The 27,195-nt window shown below is 41.1% G+C and overlaps 1 protein-coding gene across 10 annotated transcripts in view; it reads left to right on the top strand.

Moving 5' to 3' along the window:
• Positions 1-27,195, top strand: part of VOPP1 (vesicular, overexpressed in cancer, prosurvival protein 1) — a 94,198-nt gene that overhangs the window by 37,483 nt on the left and 29,520 nt on the right. For 3 of the 10 annotated variants that reach the window (XM_046938357.1, XM_046938358.1, XM_015281609.4), the window contains one exon: positions 21,263-21,460. The exons of 6 other annotated variants lie outside the window; for them this stretch is intronic. In XM_046938357.1, coding sequence (XP_046794313.1) covers positions 21,450-21,460 — 11 coding nt within the window. In that variant the 5' untranslated portion in view covers positions 21,263-21,449. Of the gene's footprint in view, positions 1-8,817; positions 11,673-21,262; positions 21,461-27,195 lie in introns of those variants that run through there. One more of the 10 variants, XM_046938359.1, reaches the window with a different exon arrangement.

Below are 27,195 nucleotides of genomic sequence, written 5' to 3' on the forward strand. Positions count from 1 at the left end.
CCTGCAGGTGTTTTGCTATGACCTGGGAATGAGTCATGGGTGATATGAAAATACTGTAGTATGGCAATTCACAGAATTTTAATGGATTTATCTTCTCAACCTCAAACATCTTGTCTGGGAAAAGATGTGAGTTCAGGTGCAGGTTTTAGTGCAAGAGCATGAAAAAGTGTGGGAAAACTTTTGTAAGAGACTGTGTAACATGAAAACTGTTTAATATGCATCTATGCTGACACAGTAAGAATAATCCCAATGGGACTGATATGCAAACGGCAATTAGTGAAAAGAGGAGGATGATGGAATTAGGACAATGGAATTCACCCACTGTTTTGTCCTGTTCTGTGAACCTGGGGTTGATGCACAGTACATAGCGTTTGTGAGATATGTCTGTAAACTCCTACCTAGGATCAAAGAAAAGCATGATATTCTTGTTACAGATGGATGCAAGGACGTAAGTATAGAAATACAGTGCAAACAGGTACCAGTGCAATTTTTTCATCTGTAGCAAAGTCCATGTTCAATCTTTTCTTGCTAAACTGTCTACATTGCCAATGTCAGATATGTCAGTGTGTACAATGTTATTAATTACAGAAGTTGTGTTGTGTTGCTTTACAGTCTGGGATACCAGATGCAGCTTTGATAGTGCGGGTCACTGGTCTCCATCAGGAAGCCTGCAATGGAACTGTGATGTACTCATCATGTTGAATTTGGTGACTCTATGTGGGAGCAGGACAATTGGTTACACGTTTTGGAGCTTTAGCTCCGATCCTAATTGGTGGTGTGCTAACTTCCAGGAAAATAGGCTGCGAAGACATTAAACTTCTTAAGAAAGTTCAATTAAATATATTCAGTTAAAGTTAAATAGATTTTCAAATTCAAGTCCTCTGAAGATGAAAATTAGTGGTGCCTGGAAATACCCTGCTGTCTGGAAATGCCTGATGGAGCCAAATTAATAATGTGTAAAAGCTTCCTTTTGAAATGTTCCTGTAGCAAGCTTTTAAATAAATCTAGAGAAGCTTGGAAACAAGGATCTGTCATAAAAAGGCTTTCTTCTTTCAAGCAAGAACACTTAAGCATGAGGAAGCAAGGTTATAAAGAGACAATTAATACCAGGCTTTCTGATGCTGCTTAGGGAAATCTCCAAGCCTTGTTCACAGCAGAGAAGCACGTGGTCCCCCTGCAGTTTATAGAGTAAGGCCTCGGTTTTGGACACTCTATCTCATTTTTGTTTGATTTGTTGGCCTCAATTCCAATCTTGCATTCCAAGATCATGTTTAGTAAATGAATGTTCCTCCTCAGATCATTGCCGTTGCTCTGTTTTTTTTTGTTTTTTGTTTTTTTTTTTTTCCCTTTCCCCTTTTCCCCTCTCCCAGGGCTCAGGCTCACAAGTCCCCTGCCTCATTCATCACAGGGCCAGGCTGGATTGGCCTGTAAACCCTTGACACTTTTTTTTTCTCCCTCTCTCTCTCTCGCTCTCTTTTTTTTTTTTCCAGGCCTGTGGGCCCGCTGTCCCCTGTCATGAACACAGATCTTGAGATAACTCTGTGACAATGGGAAACCAGAATTTTGCAACCATTTGTAGTGACTTTAAGCGTACTTTTCTGACACCTCTCAGAAGGGATTTCATAGCACTTGAGAAATACTTGTTCCTGTCACAACTAGGCCAGATGCATAACTGTTGTACAGATGGGTAAGTGGGCAGAAAGGAGTGAAAGTGCCATGTGCAGCATTAGCATTGGAATTACGATATTCCTATTTTTGACCACAGGTTTCTCAGTCCAGTGCATCACACAAAAACTTCTTTGACCTCTGTATAGCTACAGAAGGTGATGACAGTGTCTTCTAATAGGATACAAGCACTATGGAGCAATAGCAGGTAATAAAGAAGAAAAATTAGTTCATCCCTTCCAATGACCAGGGATTGCTCAAGAGACATACAGTCCCTATCCAGAGTCACATCCATTGTGACCTGGCAATTCTGCTGCAAACTCAGAGTAAATGCTTGATTTGGGTGAGGTAAGCACGTGCTTTGCAATGCAAAATGACAACTGAGTGCTTCCTTTTCAGGAGCATCTAAACGTGGGCATTTTTTTATACCCCAGGCTAGACATCTTTGTAGATGGGGCGAATCATTCCGGTGTGGAGGAAAATTTCTTGCAGTTGACCTCTTTTGCTCATGTGATTACCAAATTGTCACCCTAATGCTTGTCCAATGAATCTTGCTGGTACTGAATCTGACATCAGTAAATGCATCCTGATTCTTATCCTGTGCATTTTTAACCCAGTCTTTTGATTATGTATTGGAGATTTAACACCAAACTGTACTTATATTGTGGTTGTACTTGTGCTTGATTTTATGACTTTCTGTTGATCTATCTAGTGTCAGACCATAGTGATGACTAGAACTGGCAAAAGTCTTCACCTGCATCACACCCCTTGGAATCACTGTCTAAATGAGAACTTCTGTTCTCTTCTTTTCTTTCTTTCTTTCTTTCTTTCTTTCTTTCTTTCTTTCTTTTTTTTTTTTAAATTAAAATGTCCTAGGACTGTATTTTTCAGAGATCAAGGTTTTGCAAAATTGTGTCAATGCAGAGTAGTTTTAGTCAAAATGGAAATAAAAGCATGTTGAAATTGTTCCAGCAATTGAAAAAGCTGAATTTGTTTGTATGCATCCAAAAGCTAAGGAATTGTAAAAGTACACGTTTACAGAATGTGGCCAGAGAAGAGTGGAGCATTTTTTCAGAAAAACTTGTTGCTCACCCAGAGGATGGGAGGCCAGTTTTATTTTTTATATGTCCTCAGGATTTTGTGAATGTTTATCATGATTCTCCTGGAGGAGATGGAGTATACTGGAGTTATATATACTGGAGCACAGGCCTTACGAGGAGCGGCTGAAGGAGCTGGGATTGTTCAGTCTGGAGAAGAGGAGGCTCCGGGGGGACCTTATTGCACTCTATAACTACCTGAAGGGAGGTTGTAGTGAGCTGGGGGTCAGTATCTTCTCTTGTGTAACTAGTGATAGGACTAGATAGGACTAAAGGGAATGGCTTCAAGCTGCACCAGGGAAGGTTCAGGCTGCACGTTAGGAAACATCTTTGAAACTCTCTGAAAGAGTGGTCAGGCACTGGAATGGGCTGCCCAGGGAGGTGGTGGAGTCACCAAGCCTGGAGGTGTTCAAGAAATGTTTGGATGTTGTGTTGAGGGACATGGTTTAGTGAGAACTATTGATGATGGGTGGATGGTTGGACTGTGTGATCCTGTGGGTCTTTTCCAACCTTGGTGATTCTATGTTTCTATTCTATGATTCTAATCTGTATTAACTGTTGTTGTTACCCCTCTCTGCATGATAGGTAATGCAAAGGAAATACACCTTAAGCCTGATGGGAAGCTCAGTGGTTTGGATGGCCTTTTGAAGAGGGAGTGGTACCTGTGTTTGTAGTACTTGCTTGAGAAGTGGAAGAACAGACAAGTTAAACGCTTAAAAAAAAATAATGTTCATGATGGTTAGGTCTTTTGGCTGCTATTTAACAGCATGGCCTTGACATGGTAAATGCTTGTATGGGGGATTCTACCTGGCTGTGATGGGAAGGAGGCTTAGGTTCCCTGAGGTGCAGGAGACTTGAACACAATTTGACACAACTCAACAGAACCTGTTTACCAGTTTAGATGGGTCTTGACTGAAATCAGACATCATCACCTCCTCTTTTCTTTTACCTCCAGGTGCTGCAGATGTGTCCTTTGAGATACATAACAGATGCTAAGAAAACAAAGATTTTGTAAATTTATTTTAGGAGTGCAAGAAACAAATAGTTTCAGATAAAAAAAACAAACAAACAAACAAACAAAAACCAGAACCACAGTTATGTGCCTAAGTCCCTAAGATTTTTGTTAGGGTTTCAAGGTGGCACCACGTGGAGTTTATCTGTCACTATGTAATTAATTCATAATTCATATGCTTATGTGAAATATTTATATCTAATAAAAAGCTCAAAAATCTGTCTCCTCCTTTTAAATACAGAGTGTCTTATATTACCATTATGAATGCTCTTGCACATTCAAACAATGAGTGTTGGCAGTACTGGAGAGATGTTTCAGATATTTACCCTTCCTCTACAGTTACTGGAGGTTGGGAAATGTGGTGCTAGTGGACTGCAAAGAAAGCAGCATCTCAACCTCAGACAACTATAATGACATAATTGTTGTTGTTCTTTTGTTGTTGTTTTCATTTTTCCCCTGAAAAGATGAGAAATAATCCAGTGACAGCAGCTTACCTTTTTTCTGGGCTAGGCCAGTCTTCCACTGTTATGTTTCTGTGGCTAGTGACGGTGCTGTTAAATCAGGATTGATTTAGCACTGATAATGTTTTGTCAGCAGAGGGTATTAAAGGACTCTTTGCAGTGAAATTAATAGGAAAAAAAAAAAAGATAAATGGTTTTCAAATAGAAGTATGCACTTTATCAACATTAAACCAAACCAAGAAGTTCCTTTGCCAGCATATAGGATTGGCACTCGACTGTGTGGTGCTGAGCCACCTGCCAAGTTAAACCTCAACACTTGCACAGGAGCTGTTCTGCCTGTTAGAAAAGCTTTGTGTTAAAGTGTTTGGCCTGTGTCTTGCAAGCACAAGCTCATCTTTGTCTGTTTATGGATTTTAAATCTGCAGGATTGTGGGTTATGTATTCTTTCATGCAGCTATATAGGGAAAATCATTTAATGGAGCCATATGTGAACTTGGAGAAGGTCTTCTAATGGGTTCCTTTTGTATTTCTAAAGCTCTCCATAGGGCTGAAGGTCATGTATCTGAAATATTTTATATGTTGTGTAGGTATAATTACCAATTAGGTAATTAATGTCTTATGCTTGTCCCTTAGATATGTAGTAGTGATTAAAACTTAATTAAGTGGTGATTATGCTGAATGATTACTATTTCATTTATTTTCTTTGAAATGGGAAATAAAATATATTACTACCATATTGATTTCATTTTAAAGGACTTTGTCAAATCTAGATTTTATCAAGCTACTGTGTAAATAAGTACTTTTACAGCTAATTTCCTGCTGAAACAAGGGGTTTTCATTGAAATTAGTGTTAGGAGTTTTGAGAAATAACAGTTTCTGCATCCAGTTTCATTGTGCTGTTCGTCCAGTCTTGTTCTTGCCCATCACCCAGGCATCTCTAAATTGAAGTCTCTCAAATCTTTTGGGCTTTTCCTTTAAACTCATTATTCCTTACAGCTGCTCTTCTCTGTACTCTAAATTCCTACATAGAAGCTCTTAGTGGAAAGCAGAAGTAGGGGTTTGAAGATGTGCTTTGCATTCCTAAGCTGTTAGAGTTTCAGGAAGAACTACTGGGGAGAAATATGTTATTAGTTGTCTCGCTCCAATTTATAGGAGGGAGAGGAGGTTCTTTGAAATATGTATGCCCGGCGTGAGATTAAGAAACAACGGTTCAAATGTTGGTCCGACCAGTTTATTACAAATGTTAATAAGGGAGATGAAGAAAGGGGAGGACAGACACTATTAAGGATTGGGGTGATGGGGAAGGGAAGGCGAGCGATAGAAAAGATAGAAAGAGGCAAGAATTGCGTAAAGCGGGGATAGTCACCACCAGGATCCGGCAGCAGTCCCGTTACACGATGTTCCGACGGTCCGAGGCCGAAGGGCAGGAGCAGCGAGGCCGGTCTTGGGCAACGAGAGGGTGCAGGTCAGGGAGGAAGCAGCAGGTCTCAGGTAGCAGGCCCAGGGAAGTCCGTCAGCAAACGGTCCGTAGAGAAGGATCTGAAGGCAGGAGGCTCGTGTCGTGGTGAGAGATCATGAGAGATCAGCCTCTGTGTTGCGGTGAGAGATCAGTCTCTACGTTGCGGTGAAGGATCAGATGGCAGAGAGCCCCTCAAGTCTGTCGTGGTGAGAGATGAGCCTCTCCCATTGCCGTGGTTGTTGGACCCTCTTTTATCCTCCATTTTCTGCTGCCTACGTGACATTCCTGGGTGCTTGAGCAAGAGTCCTGTGCATACCTCCTGAGATGGCCATTTTCCTTGAGACAAGTCCCCACAAAAAGACCGTTTCCCGGCCATTAGCAGCAGCTTATCTCTCTCTCGTTGCCCCTGGCCTTGTCCATCTGTGCTCCTTAGATGATATCACAATCCTTAGCCAGGACCTGTCCATCAGTGTCCTCAAGACAAAAGATTTCTCTGCCTTTGCCCAGGACTTGCCTGGACTTGTTCCTCAGCAAACTTTGAGTCAATGATATAAAAGAATAGTCTCTTACACTAGTGTCTGCTGAAAAGTTGAGATTGCTCCGCTGCTCAAAGTGATTGTTACAATAAAGCTAACTTTAACTTCTAAGCTTGTAAGGAACTGTAACCATTATTTTGTTACAGTTTCTTGCAAGGAACTGAGCTGGATTCCAGACTTCAGATTTTAATTTTCTCTGCAGGTGGTTAGTAGTGGAGTAAAGAACTCTTTGTCACAGAGCTAAAGATCCTGAAGACCTTGAAATGTATGTGTTGACTTGTGCCTCATGAAACTTCATTGCTTTCTATAAGTCTGGACAGGGGATAAAGCAGTATGTGTTTGTCTTCTGTGCAGATACTGAAAAACAGGGGAACTAGTCTAGCATGATTTTCCAAATTCAGTGCTCAGAGTTGTGCTTGAGTGTGACTGTAGAAAGAGACAGACATTTTAGCCTGAAGGACTGTGGATACACTCTGCTGAGAACAGACACTTAGAATACACATACTGCTTCTCCAGCAAGCTCTCAGTTCTCTTGTGTTGTGAACATCTGAGAGAAGGCTGCTTGTCATTGTGACCATCTTGTTAGAGCTGTACCACAGAAATTGATGTTTTGTCACATGATTTGAATCTTCTTGAGCTAATCCTGTCACCACAGGTACTGCTGGTGTCATAGTGACAAGACAGAATTGGAGCTGAAAAATCATCTGTACATTGTCAACATATACATTCATGTCTCTTCTAACCATTTCAGCCTTGGTATAAATAAAGAAAATTTATGCATTTGAGCCTTAATTTATTTAGCTGGGCACAAATGATGAAGAAAGAACTGGAATACATGTTTTCATCCGTATTATATCAAATAGTCATATTACATAGGTGTGAGCCTATAGTAAGTTCATACATCCGTGTAGAGATTTTTCATAAATGTGCTCGTGATTTTATGTGACTCATGGAAAAACTCGTGAAGTTGGGTACTGCTTGCTCAGAGGGATGTTTCTCCTATTTGCCCATTCTTATAATACCATATACATGCAGGCTGTTTCATGTAGGCTTTTGTAGACTTTAATTCGCCTACTTTTTGTTGATGAATGCTAAGTATGTTTTTTAAGGAGGACTGTTTTGATACTTAAAGTCAGACACCTGTGATTTCCATGTCACGTGAAATAGAAAGTGGTTTATTACTATGCTTTAGACCTGAGATAGTTGAATGGAAGATGTGTGGGATTCAAGCATAGACATGATTTGAATATTCTAAATTCTTCTGAGGGTTTGGGACACAGATGCAAACAATTGGGAATAATATTCTACTAGCAATCTGTTCCTTAATTCCAAGTTCTTTTAAAATTGTTCAGTAAATAAAAATGTCAAGAGGTGAGAAAAGAATTGACGGTCTAATACCAGAAAAGTCTTGTCTGATTGCGTTTGGCCAGAAATCAGGTAGTAAACTTGTCAGCATGTATGGGATTGCAAAATTGCTGTTTCTGAAATAGCATTGGTGGTGGTGACATGTTGAGATGTAAATCAAAATAAAAATATTTGTAGGTGTCACAGGGTTATCCCTAGATATAAGTCCGTGACAGGGGGGCACAGGCCCCGGGGGAAAAAAAAAAAGGGGGGAGGGGGGGAGGGGGGGAAAGAAGGAGAGACAAAGGAGCAAAGGAAAAGAAAGGAAGGGGTACACGTTTGCCGTGTGATCCGGCCGGCACCGGCCTGTGCTCTCCGAGAGAGGGTGAAGGGCAGAGAGCTAGCAGGTAGTTTTCACAAAGAGAAAACACAATGGCAACGATCTGAGGAGGAACGGTAATTTACTAAATTTAACCAAATCAGACAAAATGAGAGAGACAAGAGTACCCAAAGTTTGAGTCGAACCACGATAGTGCGAGGGAAGCACATGCTTTTCTCCACGGTGAGCTGAGGCAGCTGAGCTGAGGCCAGAGAGAGCAGACCCTGGCGTCCTCTCCGGAGCTCCACCCCACTTCCTCTTCCTGCCATGTCCTCCGGGGATGCCACCTCTCCTCTCCCATCTGGATGTTGAAAATGCCCATAAAAGACAGTAAATGGAACCAGAACATTACTTCTTTAACTGACACTGGTCCACATGATGTTCTGATGTGGAATACCAACAACAGAAAAAATCACAAAACCACAACAGTAGGCTTGCTAGGCTTATGTCCTTTATGTACCAAGCACTGTGAGTGCTTGGTATTTGTTGTTACTACACTTTGAGGAAGACTTGGAATGTGAACAGAAAGAAGTATGGTGGGTCATTCCTTGATCTGCTAATGGTTCTTTGAGGTTGTTCATGTTAGAAGATGTTCCTGTTCTACTGCTACTTGCATGAACGGCGTAGTCAGAATAAGGCTCTTTAGATAGAACTTGTCCTACTGTTCTAGTCCTTGTTCTTTCTTTCCATCTCCACTGTAATTTTCAAATAAGCCTATGAGGCAACATGAATGAGGCTAGGTAAGCCACATTCAAGTTGCCTTTTTCCCTTCTCATTAGGTCTCGCTTCCATGGGTTTTTTTTACTCTCTGCATCCTACTTTCTGGTCCTTTTTTTTTTTTTTTTTTTTTTTTTTTTTTTTTTGGTTGATTTGTTTTATACTTTGATACTCCCTGCTCCTGTGTTGTGTAGTGATTGTGCAGTACTGTCCTGGTTCCTGATTATAGCTTGTAGATTACACAATAAGTATTAAATAACAATTGTCCTCCCATACTTTCTGCCAAACTATACTTCTGGTGAATTTATTTCTGCTTTATTTCTTTTTGTACTGTAAGCACATCAAACAGCTGCTTCTCCCAGCAGAAACTCAGGAGGACTGACTTTTCCTCTGTTCTTCTTCCCTTCAGTCCATCCAGATTTCTCCTTAGACCTGGGGAGAGATGTTCAGTGCCTGCGCAGTTGTGTAACAGGCTGTTGCTTTTGTGCCCTGAGCAAATAATGATGTATCCTAAATGCTTATAAAAACTTTAGCACCAGCTTCATTCATTTTAATAGACCAATAAAAGCAAGCAGAGTGTGTGCTGCTGGCTCCAGTACTTCTGCATAAGCCATTAGCAAAACAACATTACTGGCTCTACACAAAGAAAAACAGAGACGACAAAAATGAGAATTGGCTCCAAGAATAAGTTGACCAAGTGCCAGTGAATGCAGAGACCTGCTCTTATGCATGCTGGCTGCTGCGAGCTCTTTGTTTGCGGCTGAGAAGTCAGCGCCTATAATTTGTTTTATATTCTGTTCTTTTCTTTGTCTTCTGTAAGTATCCTTTGCAATGTTACCAGCAAAGCTGGCAACTTCCCAGGAGCCTGTGGAGCTTTTCCAGTTAACTTGTATGCACAGAGACCTGGTAGATTTTGCATTTTATACATGAAAGGAGTTGGTCTGGCCCCTGCTTTCGCTCTGCCCCTGTGCAGAGTTATACCCACATGACAGGTACAGTGGCTTGTCTTTGAAGGTTATGCATATCCCCATCAGACATCCAATTACCTTGCTGATGATGTGGAAGTAGGAAAAGAAATGTACCTATCACGTGGCACCCAGCCCTCAGTACAGGGCAATAGCAAAAATAGTCCTGGATGTGCACCATTTATGTAAGGTTTGCTAAGTGTGCCTGTACAATTGATATATTGTGTATTTCAAAGTATACAGAGACTGTAAAACTACCAATTAACCCTCATTATAATGTAAACCAATACCATCTGCTTTAAGAAGCAAAAGCACTACAGATGTGTTGGTACTTCCAGATTCCAAGTTCAGACATGCTGCCTGTCACAGTAGCTGTACCTGGGTGCTTTCCTACAAATCCTAAAACTCCTATCAGGGAGGTCTATCCTTAAATTTATATTAATCTGTGTGCCACTTATGTTTAGCAGTGTCTCTTCTTTAGCAAAAATCTTAGGGTTCACAATGTGTCATCCTGGTTCCTTGTGCTCTCTCTCTGCTTCTTTTACTTACTTTTGTAGTTGTGGTCTTTTGAAGAACGCTCATCCTTTTGTTTCCCATATCCTGATGTGTTCTGTGGTTTAAAGGTGTTTCTAGCCTATGAAGAATGCCATTACTATGCTAGTTTGATTTTTATTTTATTTTACTTGATTATTTTTTTTTGAAGAGGCAGGATTATCTTTTTTTTTTTTTTTTTTTTGTAGTGCTCTTATGAAATAGGACAAGAATTTCATAGAATCATAGAATGGACTGGATTGAAAAGGACCACAGTGATCATCGAGTTTCAACCCCCCTGCTATGTGCAGGGTCGCCAACCACTAGACCAGGCTGCCCAGAACCACATCCAGCCTGGCCTTGAATGCCTCCAGGGATGGGGACCCTCCCCTCACAACCTCCCTCACAACCTCCTTGGGCAACCTGTTCCAGTGTGTCACCACCTTCTGGGTGAAAAACTTCCTCCTAATATCCAACCTAAACCTCACCTGTCCCAGTCTAAAACCATTCCCCCTTGTCCTGTCACTATCCACCCTTGTAAACAACGGTTCCCCCTCCTGTTTATATGCTCCCTTCAAGTACTGGAAGGCTACAATGAGGTCTCCCTAGAGCCTTCTCTTCTCCAAGCTAAACAAGCCCAGTTCCTTCAACCTTTCCTCATAGGAGAGCTGCTCCAGCCCTCTGATCATCTTAGTGGCCCTCCTCTGGACCCGTTCCAAGAGCTCCACATCCTTCCTGTACTGGGGACCCCAGGCCTGGACGCAGTACTCCAGATGGGGCCTCACAAGAGCTGAGTAGAGGGGCACAACCACCTCCCTCTCCCTGCTGGCCACTCCTTTTTTAATGCAGCCCAGAACACAGTTGGCCTTCCAGGCTGCAAGGGCACAGTGATGGCTTATGTCCAGCTTCTTATCTACCAGGACCATCAAGTCCTTCTCCGCAGGGCTGCTCTCAAGGAGATCATCCCCCAGTTTGCATAAATACCTGGGATTGCCCCGACAAAAGTGCAACACCTTGCACTTGTCCCATTTCCAGACAATCATCCTTAGACTCTTGTGCATTGTAGAGCTGTTACTTTCAGTAATCTTTGCCATTTAGTTGTCAGTCTCACATTAATCCCACAAACTTGAGTAAGTATTTCATTTTTTGATTTTAAGAGTTTTTTCTGATGATGCTTCCTTACCTTTCTTTTAATTTGAATGAGAATGCAGAATTGCGTTGTGCCATGATAAAACAGCTGTATGGTGCAGTGGTATGTGTTTTCTTTTTTTCTCCTACTAGTGGAAGGAGAACATAGTAGGCCCTTCACTTAGCTGGGTGATAACATAGTTGCAATCCTTGAAGCTTCACTGAACGCAATTGGCTGGACTGGGATTTAAATGTGAAGAGCTTACTCCAGCAGAAAGTGTGCTGTGGGTACCACTGATGGCATATGGGCCAATTCAGATGGATGCAGAAGCTGTGCATGTGCATGTGCAGGATCTCTTCATGTCTCTATAATGCTCGGTAAGGCCTCATACTAAAATCTCTATACTTAGTGGGCTGTTAGAGCTCAGTGATGACCAGGGTCTTGTTTTATCCCTTCCATGCATTACCTTCATATAATCATTGAATCATTGTTGGAAAAGATTACTAAGATCATTTAGTCAGACTGTCAACCCATCACCACCATGCTCACTAAACCATGTCCCTCAGTGCCTGTGGAGGTCCAATAAGAAATACTTTCTGACTTTCTGGGGTGTGCTTGGTATATCTCAAACATTTGCAGAACCAGGACATCACCATGACAACCAGTCGAAGGAGGTTACTGGGGATGTATTGGATCCTGTTCTCTCACGGGGTAGTCTTGCTTTGCTGACAACCTGACGTACTTTTCCCACGAGAAAGTTTTGATAGAAACTTATTTTTCACAAGCTTGTTATTGCGACCTCACTTGTTTATGACCTTGGGACAGTGCACCTGCAAACCCAACAGGCACAAAAGGATACCTGAGATGGAACCCGGGGAATTGTCTTTTTCTTCTTCTTTGTCTCCTTGGTTGTCATTGTTGCTGTTTGCTGGACTGAGAATATGACTGCCAGACTAGTGTGATCCCCCTCCATCCCTTCTCCAGCACTCTTGGCAGACAGTGCAACTCCCTAAAACACACCTTTGAAACAGATTAGTCATCAGTCTTTTCCTGTCTGTGTCTTTGACTCTTGTTCTTTCTCCATTTTTTTTGCTTTCTTCTTGAGTATCTGAAATCTATTACACTTATGTCCTGAATTATGGATGGGAGGAAGCTAGTGTAGACACCAGGCAAGCGTCTACCTCCCAGACAGACAAATTGGAAATGTATCTAGAAGAGGCAAAAGGCCTCATATTCAGACAGAGGAAGACTGAAAGGAAAATACCAGGCATGCACTGTTTCTCCACAAGAGAAAAAAAATGCACTTAGACATTTCCTGTACTTTTCTGGGGCGAGTTTCCTAAATTTGACCTCTCAAGTGAGGAGACTAAAGGCTTTGCTAGAATGCCTGAGGGGAGGCAAGGGCTGCTACCAGGCAAAGGTTTATTTCAAAAATAGACATAATTCTTGGGTATTTACCCTGGAGGAACCTGCACGTGCTGTTCAAAATTTGAACTCTTTTTGGAGGTAACCAAGAGCTTTAAATCCATGCCCAAGAGAAGGCTCAGGTTGCTACTGGATAAGCCTCTACCCACAAAATGCAGGACATGCAGGAGTGTTGCTGTGATTTGGGATTGTCTGCTTGTGAGGATATTTTCTGTTTTCCTTGTTTTTTGTTATAGCTATTTTTGCAGGTGCTTTGTGGCACAGGTTACATTAATAGTATCTCTAATATGAAATACAAGAGCTGAACAAAATCAGTTTGGTGGTTTTGTTTTCTTCTCTGGAGGGAAACTACTGTCAACTTTGACTTTTAACTTTTTTCCCCTCTCTTTAAAACTGTTCCTTGGTTTCATGCTTTAGATTTTGCTGTTGCAATGGGCCCCTAACAAGATAACAGTTTTTTTTTTACCTTAAATATTACCTGCTGAATGCTCTGACTTTATGACCTCTAACTGTGCCCTTATGCATATGAATGAGGCAAGTGGACCCTAATAGAAGGTGGTCCAAATTTCCAATTATAATGAAGTTTCCTGATTTCTTTGTTGTTTCTGAGCCGTTGAATTTTACTTTTGTACCCAAGTCCTAGTTTTTGTTTTGTATTTCATTGGTACTCTTGAGTGTTGTGAATTTATAAGCATTGTCTGCTGATTTGCTTGGTCTCATTTGCAAGCAGGTAAGCTTGAGAAAATACTTAGCAACTGCAGATAGTTATTGTTTTCAAAATTGTGAATTTGTATTGAGAACTTTTTTTTTTCCCAGCTGTACATATTAATAACTCTGTGAGCTTGATCTAGCCAACTGGTGAGCTGACTAATGGTTTTAAATGAGAAAGAACAGGCATGGAGAAATGTTTCATGTGGACACCCAGTGGCCTACATTGTGTTGTTCTCTAACCCCTTCTCTGGTTGCTGTCACAGTTTACTCACCTTTGGCATTCACACCAACTCAAATATCTGCCTCCTGTTCGTGTAGCATTGTGCAAGGACTGAAACTGGAGCATATTGTTCCATCATTAAATGAGCAATGTTGAATACTTGGGAAATTATCAACAGCTGCAAGTTCTTCAGCTATTTTTATTTGACTGGGGCTATAATTTTTGTGGTGTGTTTGTACTGAAGTTAGAAATGGAAAGAAAAATAGAACCCCCAAGAGACTGACTTTTTGTTTTTAATTAAAAAGAAAAAAGATCGTTCCTAACTAAAGCACCTGTAGGACTAATAGCGCAGAGGTCAGCACAGAAATTTAATCAGAATTACATGAGCCTCTTAGTCTGGTTTTGGTATAAATGACTTTGTAGAGTCACCTGGGCACATGGTTTTGTAACTGGCAACTTCTTCAGGCAGTCTGCTCCTCTAAAAGCCCTACAGAAAGATCATCTGTCTTAGTCTTTGTAAACATTAACAGCAGCAAAGGAATTTTGTTTTATGTTTTATAGTCCTAGCCATAGCTATAAGTCAAAACCCATGGCATCTGCTCCCTTCAGCAGTCTTTGGATGAGGCCCTAAAATCAAGCTATGAAAGCTTATGACGACGATGGTTAAACAGGATTTCTCAAATATCCTTGAATAAATAGTCCAGCTACTCAGATTTTTTTTTTTTTTCCCCACGAGTTGTGTGCTCATATGTCAGGACTGATGAGGCAGAGCCAATGCTTCCAAAGGAAAGGTCAGTGTGAATCTGTGAGTTAGCAGCTTGATCTGGTCCTAAAGGGGTTCAGGTTCCCTATCTGCTCCTTGCCCTACTATCAGACAGCTCACAGGGTGGTGCTGGGGAGGTGATGCAGGGGAGAATCTAGTATCAAGGTTCACTCTTCATGCTTTCTGGAGCACTTGAGGTCAGTGTTCTTTCCAGGGAGCTAGGATGTTGTCTTGAAATCTGGAACGCAGCAAGAAACAACAGCTGCAAGCGTCACTGGGAAGAAAAACAAGGTTTTAATTTAGTGTGTGGCCTTTTCAGTGTTGCATCTGATGACTTAGTGAATGTAGAATGAATGGGAAGAAGCCCATGCTGAAGCCTTATCTTTTCCACCAGTATAAAAAGATGCCTCTCAGAAGGCTTGCCATTGAACAACAGGAAGCAGCAGCAGGTGCACTGCTGGTTTATTTCCAAAGCAGCTTAGCGGTGAATAATCTCCTTTAGCTGAGGAGGTGGGAGGTCCAATTCTTCAGCCTTTGTGTGATGCAACTCATGTCAAAATATCCATTGCTTAAACTGGACATCAATTTTGAAAAATACGTACTACTGTGAGAATTTGTAGTCATTATTTTACACGTTGAAAATACATTGTTATATTTCTGCATTTGAGTGGAAATGAGTAAGGGAGACAGTTTTCTGTTATTCTCAGTTTCCTAAAACTTTAAGGACAAAGTCAAACCTGTTCCCATTAACACCTGTGCATGTGCTTCACTGCCATGAGTTAGTAACACATTTGTTTGTGTTGTTTGTATGTGCGGTGCTACTCACATGTTTCAAAGACTGAATCATAGAATCACAGAAGGGTTTGGGTTGAAAGAGACCTTAAAGACCATCTGGTCCCATCCTCTCTTGCAATGGACAAGGTTGCCACCCACTAGACCAGGCTGCCTGGGGCCCCATCCAGGCTGGCCTTGGATACCTCCAGGGATGGGACATCCACAATTTCTCTGGGCAGTCTACGCCAGTGCCTCACCACTCTCCATGTAAGAAAACTTCGCCTGATATCTAATCTAAATCTTCCCCTCTTTTAGTTTAAAACCATTCCCCCTTGACCTGTCACTAAGACTGTGTAAGAAGTCAGTCTCATTCCCATTTATAAGCTCTTTAAAAGTTGAAGCATTATTTGATATCTGTCAAATATGGCAAGGAAGAGGATTGTCCCTCTCTACTCTGCCCTTCTGAGGCCTCACCTGTAATACTGTGTCCAGGCCTGGAGCTCCCAACACAAGAAAGATGTGAAACTGTTGGAGTGGGTCTAGAGGAGTCCAGAAAGAAGGCTGGAACACCTCTCCTGTGAAGATAGGCTGAAGGAGATAGGCTTATTCCTAGCCTAGGAGATTCTCCAGCCTAGGAGATAGGCTGGAGAAGAAAAGGCTCTAAGGAGATCTTGTTGCATCTTTCCAGTTTTTAAAGGGGCCTACAGGAAAGATGGAAAGGGACTCTTTGTCAAGGAGTGTATGCCCTACTATGGACAAGGGATAATGGCTCTAAACTAAAAGAGGGGAGATTTAGTTTAAGTATGAGGAAGAAATTCTTTACTCAGAGGGTGATGGGGCACTCACACAGGTTGCCCAGTAAAGCTGCATGCCCCACCCCTGGAGCTGTTCAAGGGTAGGTTGGATGAGGCTTGGAGCAACCTGGTCTAGTCAAAGGTGTCTCTGCCTATGGCAGGAGTAGATAGTCTTTAAGGACCCTTTTAACTCAAGTCGTTTTGTGATTCTAGAAGTGTTCATCTTTTAATTGAAAATGAACAGTGACATGGCAAGAATGAGCCAAGGCTGAGCAGCCTGTCCATGATGAAGTGGCAGACTTTTTTTTCTCACAAATTGAAGACTAAGCACAATTAAAAATGTAGGTATGGTTGTTGGATTTTTTTGTTTTTTTGTTTGTTTGCCTTGCGATGCATGAAGATGATACCAGGATTTTCACATTGCTTCAGATGGCTGGAATGAGGACCCACAACTAATTCATGGTGTCATGCTTTTCTCTGTCAGGAGGGCTCCTAATCTGAAACCTTTTAAGCTAAAAAGGGGAACTGCTACCTCACAGAGGAGAAATGCAGCTAGTTGTCAGCACCAGGCATCTGTTATGGTATAAAAATGACTATGACACTGGAATCTGCTGCTTCTCATCAATAGCCTTCATAAAATGTTCTCAATCCAATATATTGGTCCTATTACTACATGTCATTCAGAGTCTGCATTTGTGATTTCTTTGTCTGCCATCCTGTTGGTTTCTGACCTCTGATGTGAGCAGCCTGTACAAGCCACATCCTGAAAACGTCACTTGTGGTGTCACTGGAGATTGTTAAGCATGATTCTGATTTGATTCTTCGCTTGTTACCTGTTAACTCCAGCTGGCATATACTCAGGTGAAAGAAGCCCCAAATTTTATAGGTTCTTCTTTTCCTATTCCCTGACTTAAATGAGGAAAGAAGTGAAAGATGATTTGCTGCAGTGAGACACTGCCATAGTAGATAATACATATCATAAATAAGAATTTATTCCTTTCTCAAATGACATTCCAGTCTCTGATCGGCATCTCCCTTTCCTTCCTGTCTGCTTTTTTTTCCCCTTATTCACAGGCCTTGTCTTCACTTCTCATCTTGCCTGCTGACTTTGGCATTTCATTCCCTTGTGTGCTTCTCTGCTCTGTTACTCCTGCTTTACTTCTTTCTCCCATCTATGAGTTTACATTTTTGGCTACAGAATAAATGGATATTTTCTTGCTGTTTATCGTGGTGCTACCTTAGTGTCCTCATTTTGTGGTACTTTTTCTGTCTGAAGTGTACCCTGTAGTGCATGGAGGAGTGAAGTGCTCTGTGTCAACTGTGAAGAGATGCAGAGAACCAAAGTGTGACCCATGCAAACAGAAGCGCTACCCTTGATGCCTTGGGAGCTTCCCACTGCTTTCACAGGGATTTAATTTTCTCTAGAAGTTAGATTTACAGTGACAATGCTGACGAACTTTGCAAGTGCATCTGTACTTTGTTCTGAGCGCTATTGAAGTTCTCTACACTTTCAGTTCAGCTGAATAATTTTTAGCTACTAGGTTTATGAATTAAACATGTAGGACAATATCTCGTGCTATTATCCATCCATAGCAGTACCTCCAGGCTGAAATCTTGAACTTTTTTGGAATGTAGATGACGTGTTAATGGAGGGCTGATGTTTCATTTATACCTCACCTCACTCTTGCAGTTATGAATTGCAGAGGAGCTAAGGAGCTAAGGATGCTGAGGAGCATTCAGATACTCTTTGTGAGGAAAATAATCTTAGTGAAGAGATTTGTGGTATCTGTGTGGTGTGTATGAAAGAGAGGGAAGTTCATTGCAGCATCCTCACTTTTTTTTAGTCTCATCAAGTAACCTTTCCCCTTTGTGAATATGTTTCATTAAATGCAAGCAGAAGAGCTAAACATAAAGCGAACAACAGATCACCAGAGTGGTTACCAGAGGTCCAATGGTGATTGCTAGAATTGCATCATAACTGTTACTAGAGAAAGCTGAAAGCTTGATTTGGTCCAAGAAAACTCATAATGTGTCTGGGGGAGAGATTCTAGGGCAAGGAGCGTGCACTAGTTGAACAGATGAGAAGTCATGTAAAAAGTTCTCACCATCCAGCATAGCCTTCATCAAGCTGTGAAGTGCGTGGAGAGAGTTGAATTGCAGGATAAGCCAAGACATGATTGCTAAAGATTTTTTGAAATTTTCTGGTTTTGAATATGTAGTATCTGCAAGAAGATGGAGAATATACTGCAGGTTTCAGAGTTTAGGTGGGTTTTTTTTTTGGTTTTTTTTTGCTTGTTTGTTTCCCTTCATTGTTGCTCCTCCCCAACCCCCACTTTATTCCAAGGAGACATTCTAAATATGGAAAAACTGAGGTGATCACTCACGCTGAGGAAATAATGCTGTTAAAAATTGCTGAATGCTATTGTACTTTTGATTTAATTGAAGAGATCTGTCAATACTTTTAGTGGATTATATTGAAATTTGACAAATTGTGACACTAGAACTTACTGTTTGTTCAGGCTCCTAGTAGAAGAAAAACAAATATGTCCTATGTTGGAAGTTAGTTCATTTTGAAAATTGCCTTGCTGTTAGTAGGTAGGCACTGTTACCTGCCAGAAAGAGTTGAACAGTCTTTTCATGGGAAGTACTCCCAGGACAGATGCATTTCTTCTGTTCAAATAAGAAGTGAGGTACAGCTGTTGGATTGTGTTTGTACTGGAATTTGATAATCATATACTATCACTATGGTAGTGACAGTCTAAGCATAAGTCAGTTTGGGTTCTTAGTTTAATTTAAAAGACATTGATTTCAGTCTCCTTGGTGAGTGTCTTTGCAAAAGGCACAATAACACATCTCTCTGAAAGCTTGAATTGACTTGTTAAACAAATACAAATTATACTAGGTCAAACTCTTCTGCTGGTTTTCTTTGAGGAAAGTTTTGCCCTGAGAAAGAGGTTTTTGCTGACAATGAGATGTTTACTGACAATTATTAGAAACTTTAACAGAATGTGTGCAAGAAGAGAGACTTGATTATTAACACCGATTAACCCAAATTCATGAATTCCCTCCAGTGTTCTAGGAATTGAATCCTTAAACAAAAATGTTTTCTGGATTGCAACATGGAGATAACTGTATTTTAGCCTTCAACTAACACAGCCCTATTTTCTGAGATAGCACATGTGAAGTTGGTCAGGTATTCAAGGCTGTTACTATTTGAGGGTTTGTGTGTGTGTTTATTCATAAGTAGTTAGTAGTTGGTCCAAGCAAACTTAAGTTCCCTTTAGAACTGTTTCTGTCATTAAGGCAGATTGAACCTGCATCACAAATCAGACATCTATGCTTTTCCCTGGGGATGCTGAGACAGCTTGTGAGCGTGTGAATGCCACAATAACAATGGCTGTTAATGCACCTGTACGTAAGCATCTGATGACAGGGCTTACAGTTTTCACTGCTGTGCGGGTGGAAGCTGACCAAGAGCAAAGCCTCTCCAACAGAATATTGAAATAGATTTTTCTACTCAAGGTGCTTCAAAAACTGCTTTTCGAATATAAAAATGTTTGCAAGGTAACCTCTTTAATCTTAACTGTATTCAGATGCTCATTTGCTTAATACATGCATGACATATGTAATTTACTTTAAAATGAACTGATGCTTATACCAGTAATATAATATTAAGCATGATGGGTTTTTGGAATAAGCACTTGAAAGTGAGAACTTGCCTTGGCCTTGCATATTTTACAGGAGAACAGCACTTACCTGATACTTCAGTATTAGCAAGCTTTGGCCTTGCAAACCCTACAGGGAAATAGCACTTAAGTGGTATCTCATTATTACCAGTTTCTTTGTTCCCTGCACTGACTGTACAGTTGACCATGAACTCTGTATCTTGTTTCATGAGACTGAGGAGTTGTTACTTTCAATTATTCAGGTGCTTTTGAACGTCAAAGTAGAAAGGATTTTAATCCAGTATTTGCAGTTTTGAAATAAATATCTCAAAGCCTTGAAGGGAAAAGTCCATGTTGAATGTTTATTAACATTGATGTTAATACTTGGTTTTCCAAAAACTGTAAGAAGAAACTGAGGAACGTGTGCATCAGTGGATTAAATGTCAAGAATGAGAGAGTAGTGGGAAGAGGAGCTGGGTCCTGTCAGCTCTCGCTGCAGAACAAACGAACGTGCAGGGGATGCATAATACAGTCAGAACAAAGCCCATCAACTCCCAGGGCAACTTCCCTGGATTGTCATAGCCATCAAAGAGATGTGCTCTCCTGCATTCTCTGGTGGCCTGTCACTGTTTAACTAACCAGCATCTGTAGCACACTGCTGTTACTGCCTCAATCTTGTCCACTCTGCAAATGACTGAGAAAACTGAGCTCTGAATCCATCTTCTTATACTCAGTCTTTCCTTGCTTTACTTTTACTACTACAGAAGATGAAAGATGCCCCCTAAGAATTTCACTACAAGGCAATTTAAAGGTTGTTTTCATTTTTGGGATGGTAAATTGTAAGAACAAATTGTATATAGGAAGCAGGCAAATGTGCCAATTCAGCATGAACTGAAGGGACTTGAATTGTAGCATGGATTTAGATTGAAAAATAAAATAGGGAGTGGAAGCTAAATCTAAACTTTTCTCTGAATAAAATTCTAAGCAGTACAAGTTCCTGAGAGAACTATGTTCCCAGGGTTAGGACTGGAGATGAAGCAAGCATCCCATCCTAAGCTGTAGGAAAGCGTGTTAGATGGTATCTGATGGTTAATCTGAATGCATTACCTACATCCAGTAAAGATAAAATCACTGTATGATGAAATATATCTGGGAAAAACAAACAAACAAACAAACAAAAAGCCCTAGCATCTGTTTTGACATTATCTACCCATGCAAAAAGTTGATTTCCCTCCTGTTTATAATCTCCCTTTAAATATCAGAAGGCCTGTAATGAGGTGTCCTTGCAGCCCCTCTTCTCCAGACTGTGAATAAGCCCAGCGCTATTAGCTTGTCTTCACAGGAGAGGTGCTCCATCCCTCTGATCCTCTTCACAGCCCTCTTCAAGACCCTCTTTCAAAAACTTGACATCCTTCCTTTGTTGGGGAGCAGTACTCCGGCTGGGGCCACATGAGGGCAGAATAGATACTATATGTTTTCTTCTAGTTGGAACAGAAAAGGCTACCACTTCCCCCCTTGAACTTGTAAGGTTCCAGTGTGATGTTGAACTTTTTTTTTGCTTTTCTTAGGTGAAAATGCTTTCAATATGTGGCATATCTCATTTTTTTTTTTACAGATCTGCCATTAGAGCTTCCTTTGTAAGGCCAGCTCTACCAGGAGAGTTTAATCTTCCCAAGCTTTTATGTGTGTGCAAGTGCTGCAGAGTCAGTGGATGTAGAAATAGGAACACAAAGCAAGTCCTTGTATAGAGGATCTCTTGGCACTTTTTGTCTTGACATCCTGACATCCAAGTTGGATACTTCATGTTGCTACAGTAAGTATTGTAACTGATTTTGCAGACAGTTTGAAAAAGACTCAGCACAATTATTCCATTCAATTATTATTTCTTGCATGAGCTCAAGCACCCAGGCGGCCTTTTGCTAGGCGCTGTTCCCGGTGCTGAAGACTTCTCATTTTCTGTTATTCCTCATTACTATTTTTTCTCCCTAAGTCACTTATGAAATGATTATATTCAGTTGAGATTGTATTATTCTAGGAATGAAGTGCAGTTGCAATTGCTGCATAATGAACAACAAAAAAAGTCAGACTCCTGAAATGAAATTTAATGTGAGGAATATTTATATTTCTTTTGTGGGAAAGGTTAATTGATCTGAATGTAAAGTGGAGTTTTTTGATGGGAGACTATCTAGTGCTAAACACACATGCATTTCAAGTAAAAAATACAATGATTAATGCATGTGTTCTAAGCACTAGAAGAACTAATAAATTAGCTTCTTGTGTTGAAATTTTACTGTTGAAAAGCACAGACTGATTAATTCAAACTGCAGAAGTTGCCTCTATTAAGAATTCTTTTGGGGAAATATATTCCTTTCTTTCTCAGAGGACAGAAACAACTCCTTCTAAAAAATATGAAAATTAATTCTTTATACAGTGAGTTACATGACTTTGGGTTTTGATGAAACAACTATTTATCTGGTGTAGTATCTGTTCAGTGCTACATAGAGTAGAAAGTGAAGGACAGAAGAGTCAGCATCCTATTATACACAACTTTTCCTTCTGTTTTCTCATTAGCTTAGGAGATAAAAATAACTTATTGTGATCCTGATTTTTGGAAAGAGTTGTTTTGTCTTGAGTCACAAGTGGATTTCTTGCAATTGCAAGTGACCTGTCTTGCAAGCTCAGATTCTTAGAGTAGATTGGAGATGGGCTACTTTTACTCTCATCCGTTAGCACTACCAGGAAAAAGTGGGGATGAATTTTGATGGATTCATACAAGGCTAAAACAGAATGTATTTTCTGTAGTAAATTGTTTTCACCCTTAGTCTTCACTTTTCAGTATGTACTCTAATGGATGACATTTTGCTTTTTTATTGGCTGTGAAGAGCACTATGTTTATCTTGTCTCTGTAAATCCAATCTCTCAAGCTCAGCATGGAGAAGACTCTCTGATTTTAGCGCACTGTATCTAATGAGCAGCTCGTATCTCTTCTTTCAGCTCTTGTCCAGGCACTGAAATGGACGGTATTCTGAAAATGGATAAAATTCTAAAGGTCAAATCTTATAAAGCATTGTGATTTCTATCCAGTAATGGACCTTCTAGAACCAATTATTTAGTCTGTAGCCACACTGTAGACTGCCCTGTCCTTTGTCTGGGCTCCATTGAACAGCTGCCAAGTGATGCAACCAGTAAACCTGAAGAAGTTTAGGGCAAGTGGCTACTGTGACAGATCTTGTGCAACACAGGCAGCAGGCAACAGGCTGCCCAGAGAGGTCGTGGATGCCCCCTCCCTGGAAGTGTTCAAGACCAGGTTGGATGGGGCCTTGGGCAGCCTGGTCTAGTATTAAATGTGGAGGTTGGTGGCCCTGCCTGTGGTGGGGAGGTTGGAGCTTGATGATCCTTGAGGTCCCTTCCAACCTGGGCCTTCCTGTGATTCTGTGATTCAGGCAAAACTGGTTGTGTGTCAGATGCAGTGGGGACATGCGTTCACAAATGTCTTGTCCTTCCCCCTTCCTCAGTGACTGGTTTCGGACTGGCTGTGTGGAAGACAGAGTTCTCACTATATGCTGGAGTAGGAAATCCTTTTCTAACAACATTTAATGTGATGCTCAGAACTGATGAAGTCTTATTCTATGTCTTAGATGCTTTTATTTCTTTCTTCCTGTTCATATACGAATGAATTAATCCTAGCAAAACTACAGAGACTGTAGCCATAAGAATGAGGTTTGGATCACCTGGCCCCTATTAGTGCACAGCATGTACTCAGCTGAATGGGAGGCAGCAGCTCACTGATGTGCCATACTAAAACACTGGGAGTCATTCCTATCCTATCAGGATGGCAGGTCATTCACTTAAATTCCTGCTTTTTTTTCCTGAATTTATCTATTTTGTTTATTTCAACCCTTAAGGGAAATGGTGTGTAGCATCTTTCTCTGGTAAAAAAGAAGGAACGGTGCCCTCAGCGACTTGGAGCTGATACAATTTCATTGACTAAGATCAATAGCAGACCTGTGCCTTTTGCAGAATCTGGCTTTGAGCAGATGTTACCAGCCCAGACTGAGCATTCCTTCAGAATATATATGGTCACCATCTCGTACTGCCCTTCACAGACATGTCTGTCAACAGCAAGCTGCTTTTTTTCATTGCTACCTGTCGCAAAAATTGTTCCTACTTGTATTGCAAAGTATTTACTATCTACAAATATGGCTGTAATTGTTCTTGCATTGTTATAATTTAAATCTCCAGTAAAAGCGAAGTGCATAAATCCACTGCTCCCTTGATTGCAAGGACTAATTAATTGATCTATTCTCTTTTATTGTCCTGTGAACAGAGAGATAATTATGTGCAATTTAGAAGATATTCCTGCTAGGCAGTGTTTCTGCAAACCCTACAAAGCATAACTAATGATCTGTGGAACACTTTCCGACATTCAGTGAGCAGTCTACCTGGTTTGTCTTCCTCTACATCGTGTGCATACCTGTGTGCTCACACTCGGTATTTTATGGTGTGATCAAAGCCAATTTTTGCTTCATGTTTTAGTAACTTCACTTTTTAATTGTTCTTACTAGCAGCAGAAGCATTTGCAATTTCAATCTGTGGCAGGAAGCACATTTCCTTTCTTAGAGAAAATCTGAATGAAATTAGAAACCACAGAAAAGCATGACTTGCAGCTTCTGTTGCTGCAATCTATCAGAAAAAAGAACAGGCTACAAGAGATGCTGATTTATTAAAATAAATAAATGAATAAATAAGTCTCATGGTTTTTTTTCTCTTTAATTCTCTAAAAATTACACACGCACACCCTATTAGACCTGCCTCATTCATTTAAAAATTGACACACTGTCTTATATTTATATTTTATAGTACAGCCAAATTGCTAAACAGCATAGGAGGAGAAATTTTATAAGCAAAATGTGCTATGTTCTTCTGGAAAAGTGGATAGCTTCCACAGAGCTGTACCTACGTCCAGTTTAAAAACCATATACACACTCGTTTTGCTATTAGGGAATGGGTAAATGGCTCTTTCAGAGAAAATAAACATCTGAGATACAGTCTTGCTTCATACAGAAGGTGGCAGTGTGGGCACCAAACCTGCTGTCTGAAATCTCTTCTAATTGCAGTAATAAGACTGATCTTCCCTTTATATGTTTGTGAACTGGAATTGGCTGCTGCCAGCTGAGGTTTCCTAACTGCCTTGTCTCTGACAACTGCACAGGCACAATACTGCAAAGACCGATTGAGGATCAGAGTGCTGGGGGCAGATGTCCCCCATGAGCTTGCACAGCTTGCCAGAATATTTGTGCTTAGTATGAGACTGGTGGTCACAGTCTGCTTCAGAGGATGTATGTGGGATAGGACAAACTAATCCATGTCCAAACTACCCTCTTCACCTCTCAGGTTTGCTAAGGAAATTGAGATCCTTAGAGGCAGCACCAGTGTCGTTTTCATTATCAGTGAATTCCTGTGAGGTCTCCTAACTAGCAATAGAGACTGTGGTTAGTAGCCTACTGCTTTATGCTGGGATTTGCTTATCAATGTTGCCATGGAGATCAGGAGGAGTTCTAACTGCAGGAGCTGCAGCACTTGGTCTGATGTATATAAATGTAACATACACCAGATTCTGCCCTGCTGCTTACATTTGAGGTCTGCTTGTTTGTTATCCTGATTCTTGTGTAGGAGAGCTGAAGAGCTTCCATGCATCATTCATATTGTGGTATTAAAAAAGGCAGAATCAGGATTGGTGCCTACTGTTCTAGGTCCCATATAGAAATAAGGTCTGTGCACCAGATTTTTTAGCATGTATATCTAAGTCCTGTAAGCTAGAAGGAAATATTTGCAAAATGGCTCCAGGCTGAAGCCATTTTTGTGATAGCGGTATGCATATTATCTGTCTGAAACAGGTAAGTAAAAATAAAATAAGAGGCAGAAACAGATTTTTTACAACTTGGAAGATGTGGAAAGGAGGAATCTTCCCAGTTTATTTTAGAAATTGAAATGTGGGTAGGAGGGCGGCAGAATGAGTACTGAATGCAAAAGCTTTCTTTATGTTTGTAAAGGTATGCAGGCTCCATGTGTTCAGAAACATTGCTGAGAAAACATCAATTAAAATGCTTTAGACTGACAAAGGCTTTGAGGATGTTGAAGTAAACAGTGAATCATGTTTGTTCATTAGCAGGAAGAAAAACATTTTGTAATGTATGCTCCAGATTGGGCACTGGACTGAAATGAGGCTTCCCAAGGGAATGACTGGGATTTCAGCCAAGGCTTGCTGCTTTGCAGCTTTCAAAGGAAAAGAGCCAAAGTGTTTTGCCCTGTATCAGCAGCAGGCCTGCTGAATTTGCAATGGATATGTGTTTGCAGAGTGATGCCAAGAGAAACTGGTACTTCTAAATTCAGAGTAAGAGGAAACAGCATGCTGATAATGAGATGCAGAAGAAAGGTTTCAAAAGTTGGAAGCTTAGAAAGGGTGGGATAATAAAGGGGAATAAAACAAATTTTCCAGTGATGGGCACCATGCTCTACCATTGTCGAGCAGAGGGAGGTAATTTAAGAGAAGAGGAGGAGTAGAAACGGGTCAGCATCACAGGCAATCCCCATCCCAACCTACCTCAGTTCCCCAGCTTCACCTGTGCAATAGGTTTGAGGTTCTGGAACTTGAGGGAGAGGTGAGTGAGGATGCAGTGGGAGGTTCACCCACTAGGTTGTCTAGGGCTGACTCTGTAAGAAGGAAAGAAGGGTGATTGTCATAGGCAACTCCTTTTTGAGAGGAACAGAGGGCCCTATATGTCAACCAGACCCTACCAATAGGGAAGTGTGCTGCCTCCCTGGAGCAGAAGTTTTTCTAGGAAACTTTCTAGTCTGATTCACCCCTCTGATGCTATCACTTATTGATAGTTCAGGCTGGCAGCAATGAGGTCGCTGAGAGAAGCCTGAGGACTATCAAAAAGGACTTCAGGGGATTGGGGTGATTAGTGGACGGAGCGGGCATATAGGTCATATTTTCCTTTATCTCTTCAGTGGCAGGGGAGCATACTGAGTTGAGCAGGAAAACACTTCTCATAAATACATGACTGAGAAGCTGGTGCAATTGCAAGAATTCAGTTTTTTGTTTTTTTTCTTTTTTGTCATGGGTTGGTTTGAGCCTGGCCTGATGGTTACTGATGGTTCTCACCTTTCTCACAGGGGGAAATGGATCTTAGCCCAGGAGCTGTCAGGGCTTGTTGAAGGGCTTTAAACTAGGTATGAAAGGGGAAGGAGATAGATAAAACCAGGCCTGCTAGAGATAAGCCTAGGGGAGTGATGAGAGCTTGGGGAGTGAGGCAAGGGGCTCAGCTGAAGTGCATCTACACCAATACACGCTGCATAGGCAACAAACAGGAGGAGCTGGAAGCCATTGTGTGGCAGGCAAGCTACATGGTGAGATCACTGCCACAGCTGGAGTGCTGCAGTGGATGACTATATGCTCTTCAGAAGGGACAGGCAAGGAAGGAGGGCTAGTGATGTGGCTTTCTATGTTAGAGAGTACTTTGATGTTGTTGAGCTCAGTGCTGG

Source organism: Gallus gallus, chromosome 2 (genome assembly GCF_016699485.2).
Source record: "Gallus gallus isolate bGalGal1 chromosome 2, bGalGal1.mat.broiler.GRCg7b, whole genome shotgun sequence".
NCBI lineage: Eukaryota > Metazoa > Chordata > Aves > Galliformes > Phasianidae > Gallus > Gallus gallus.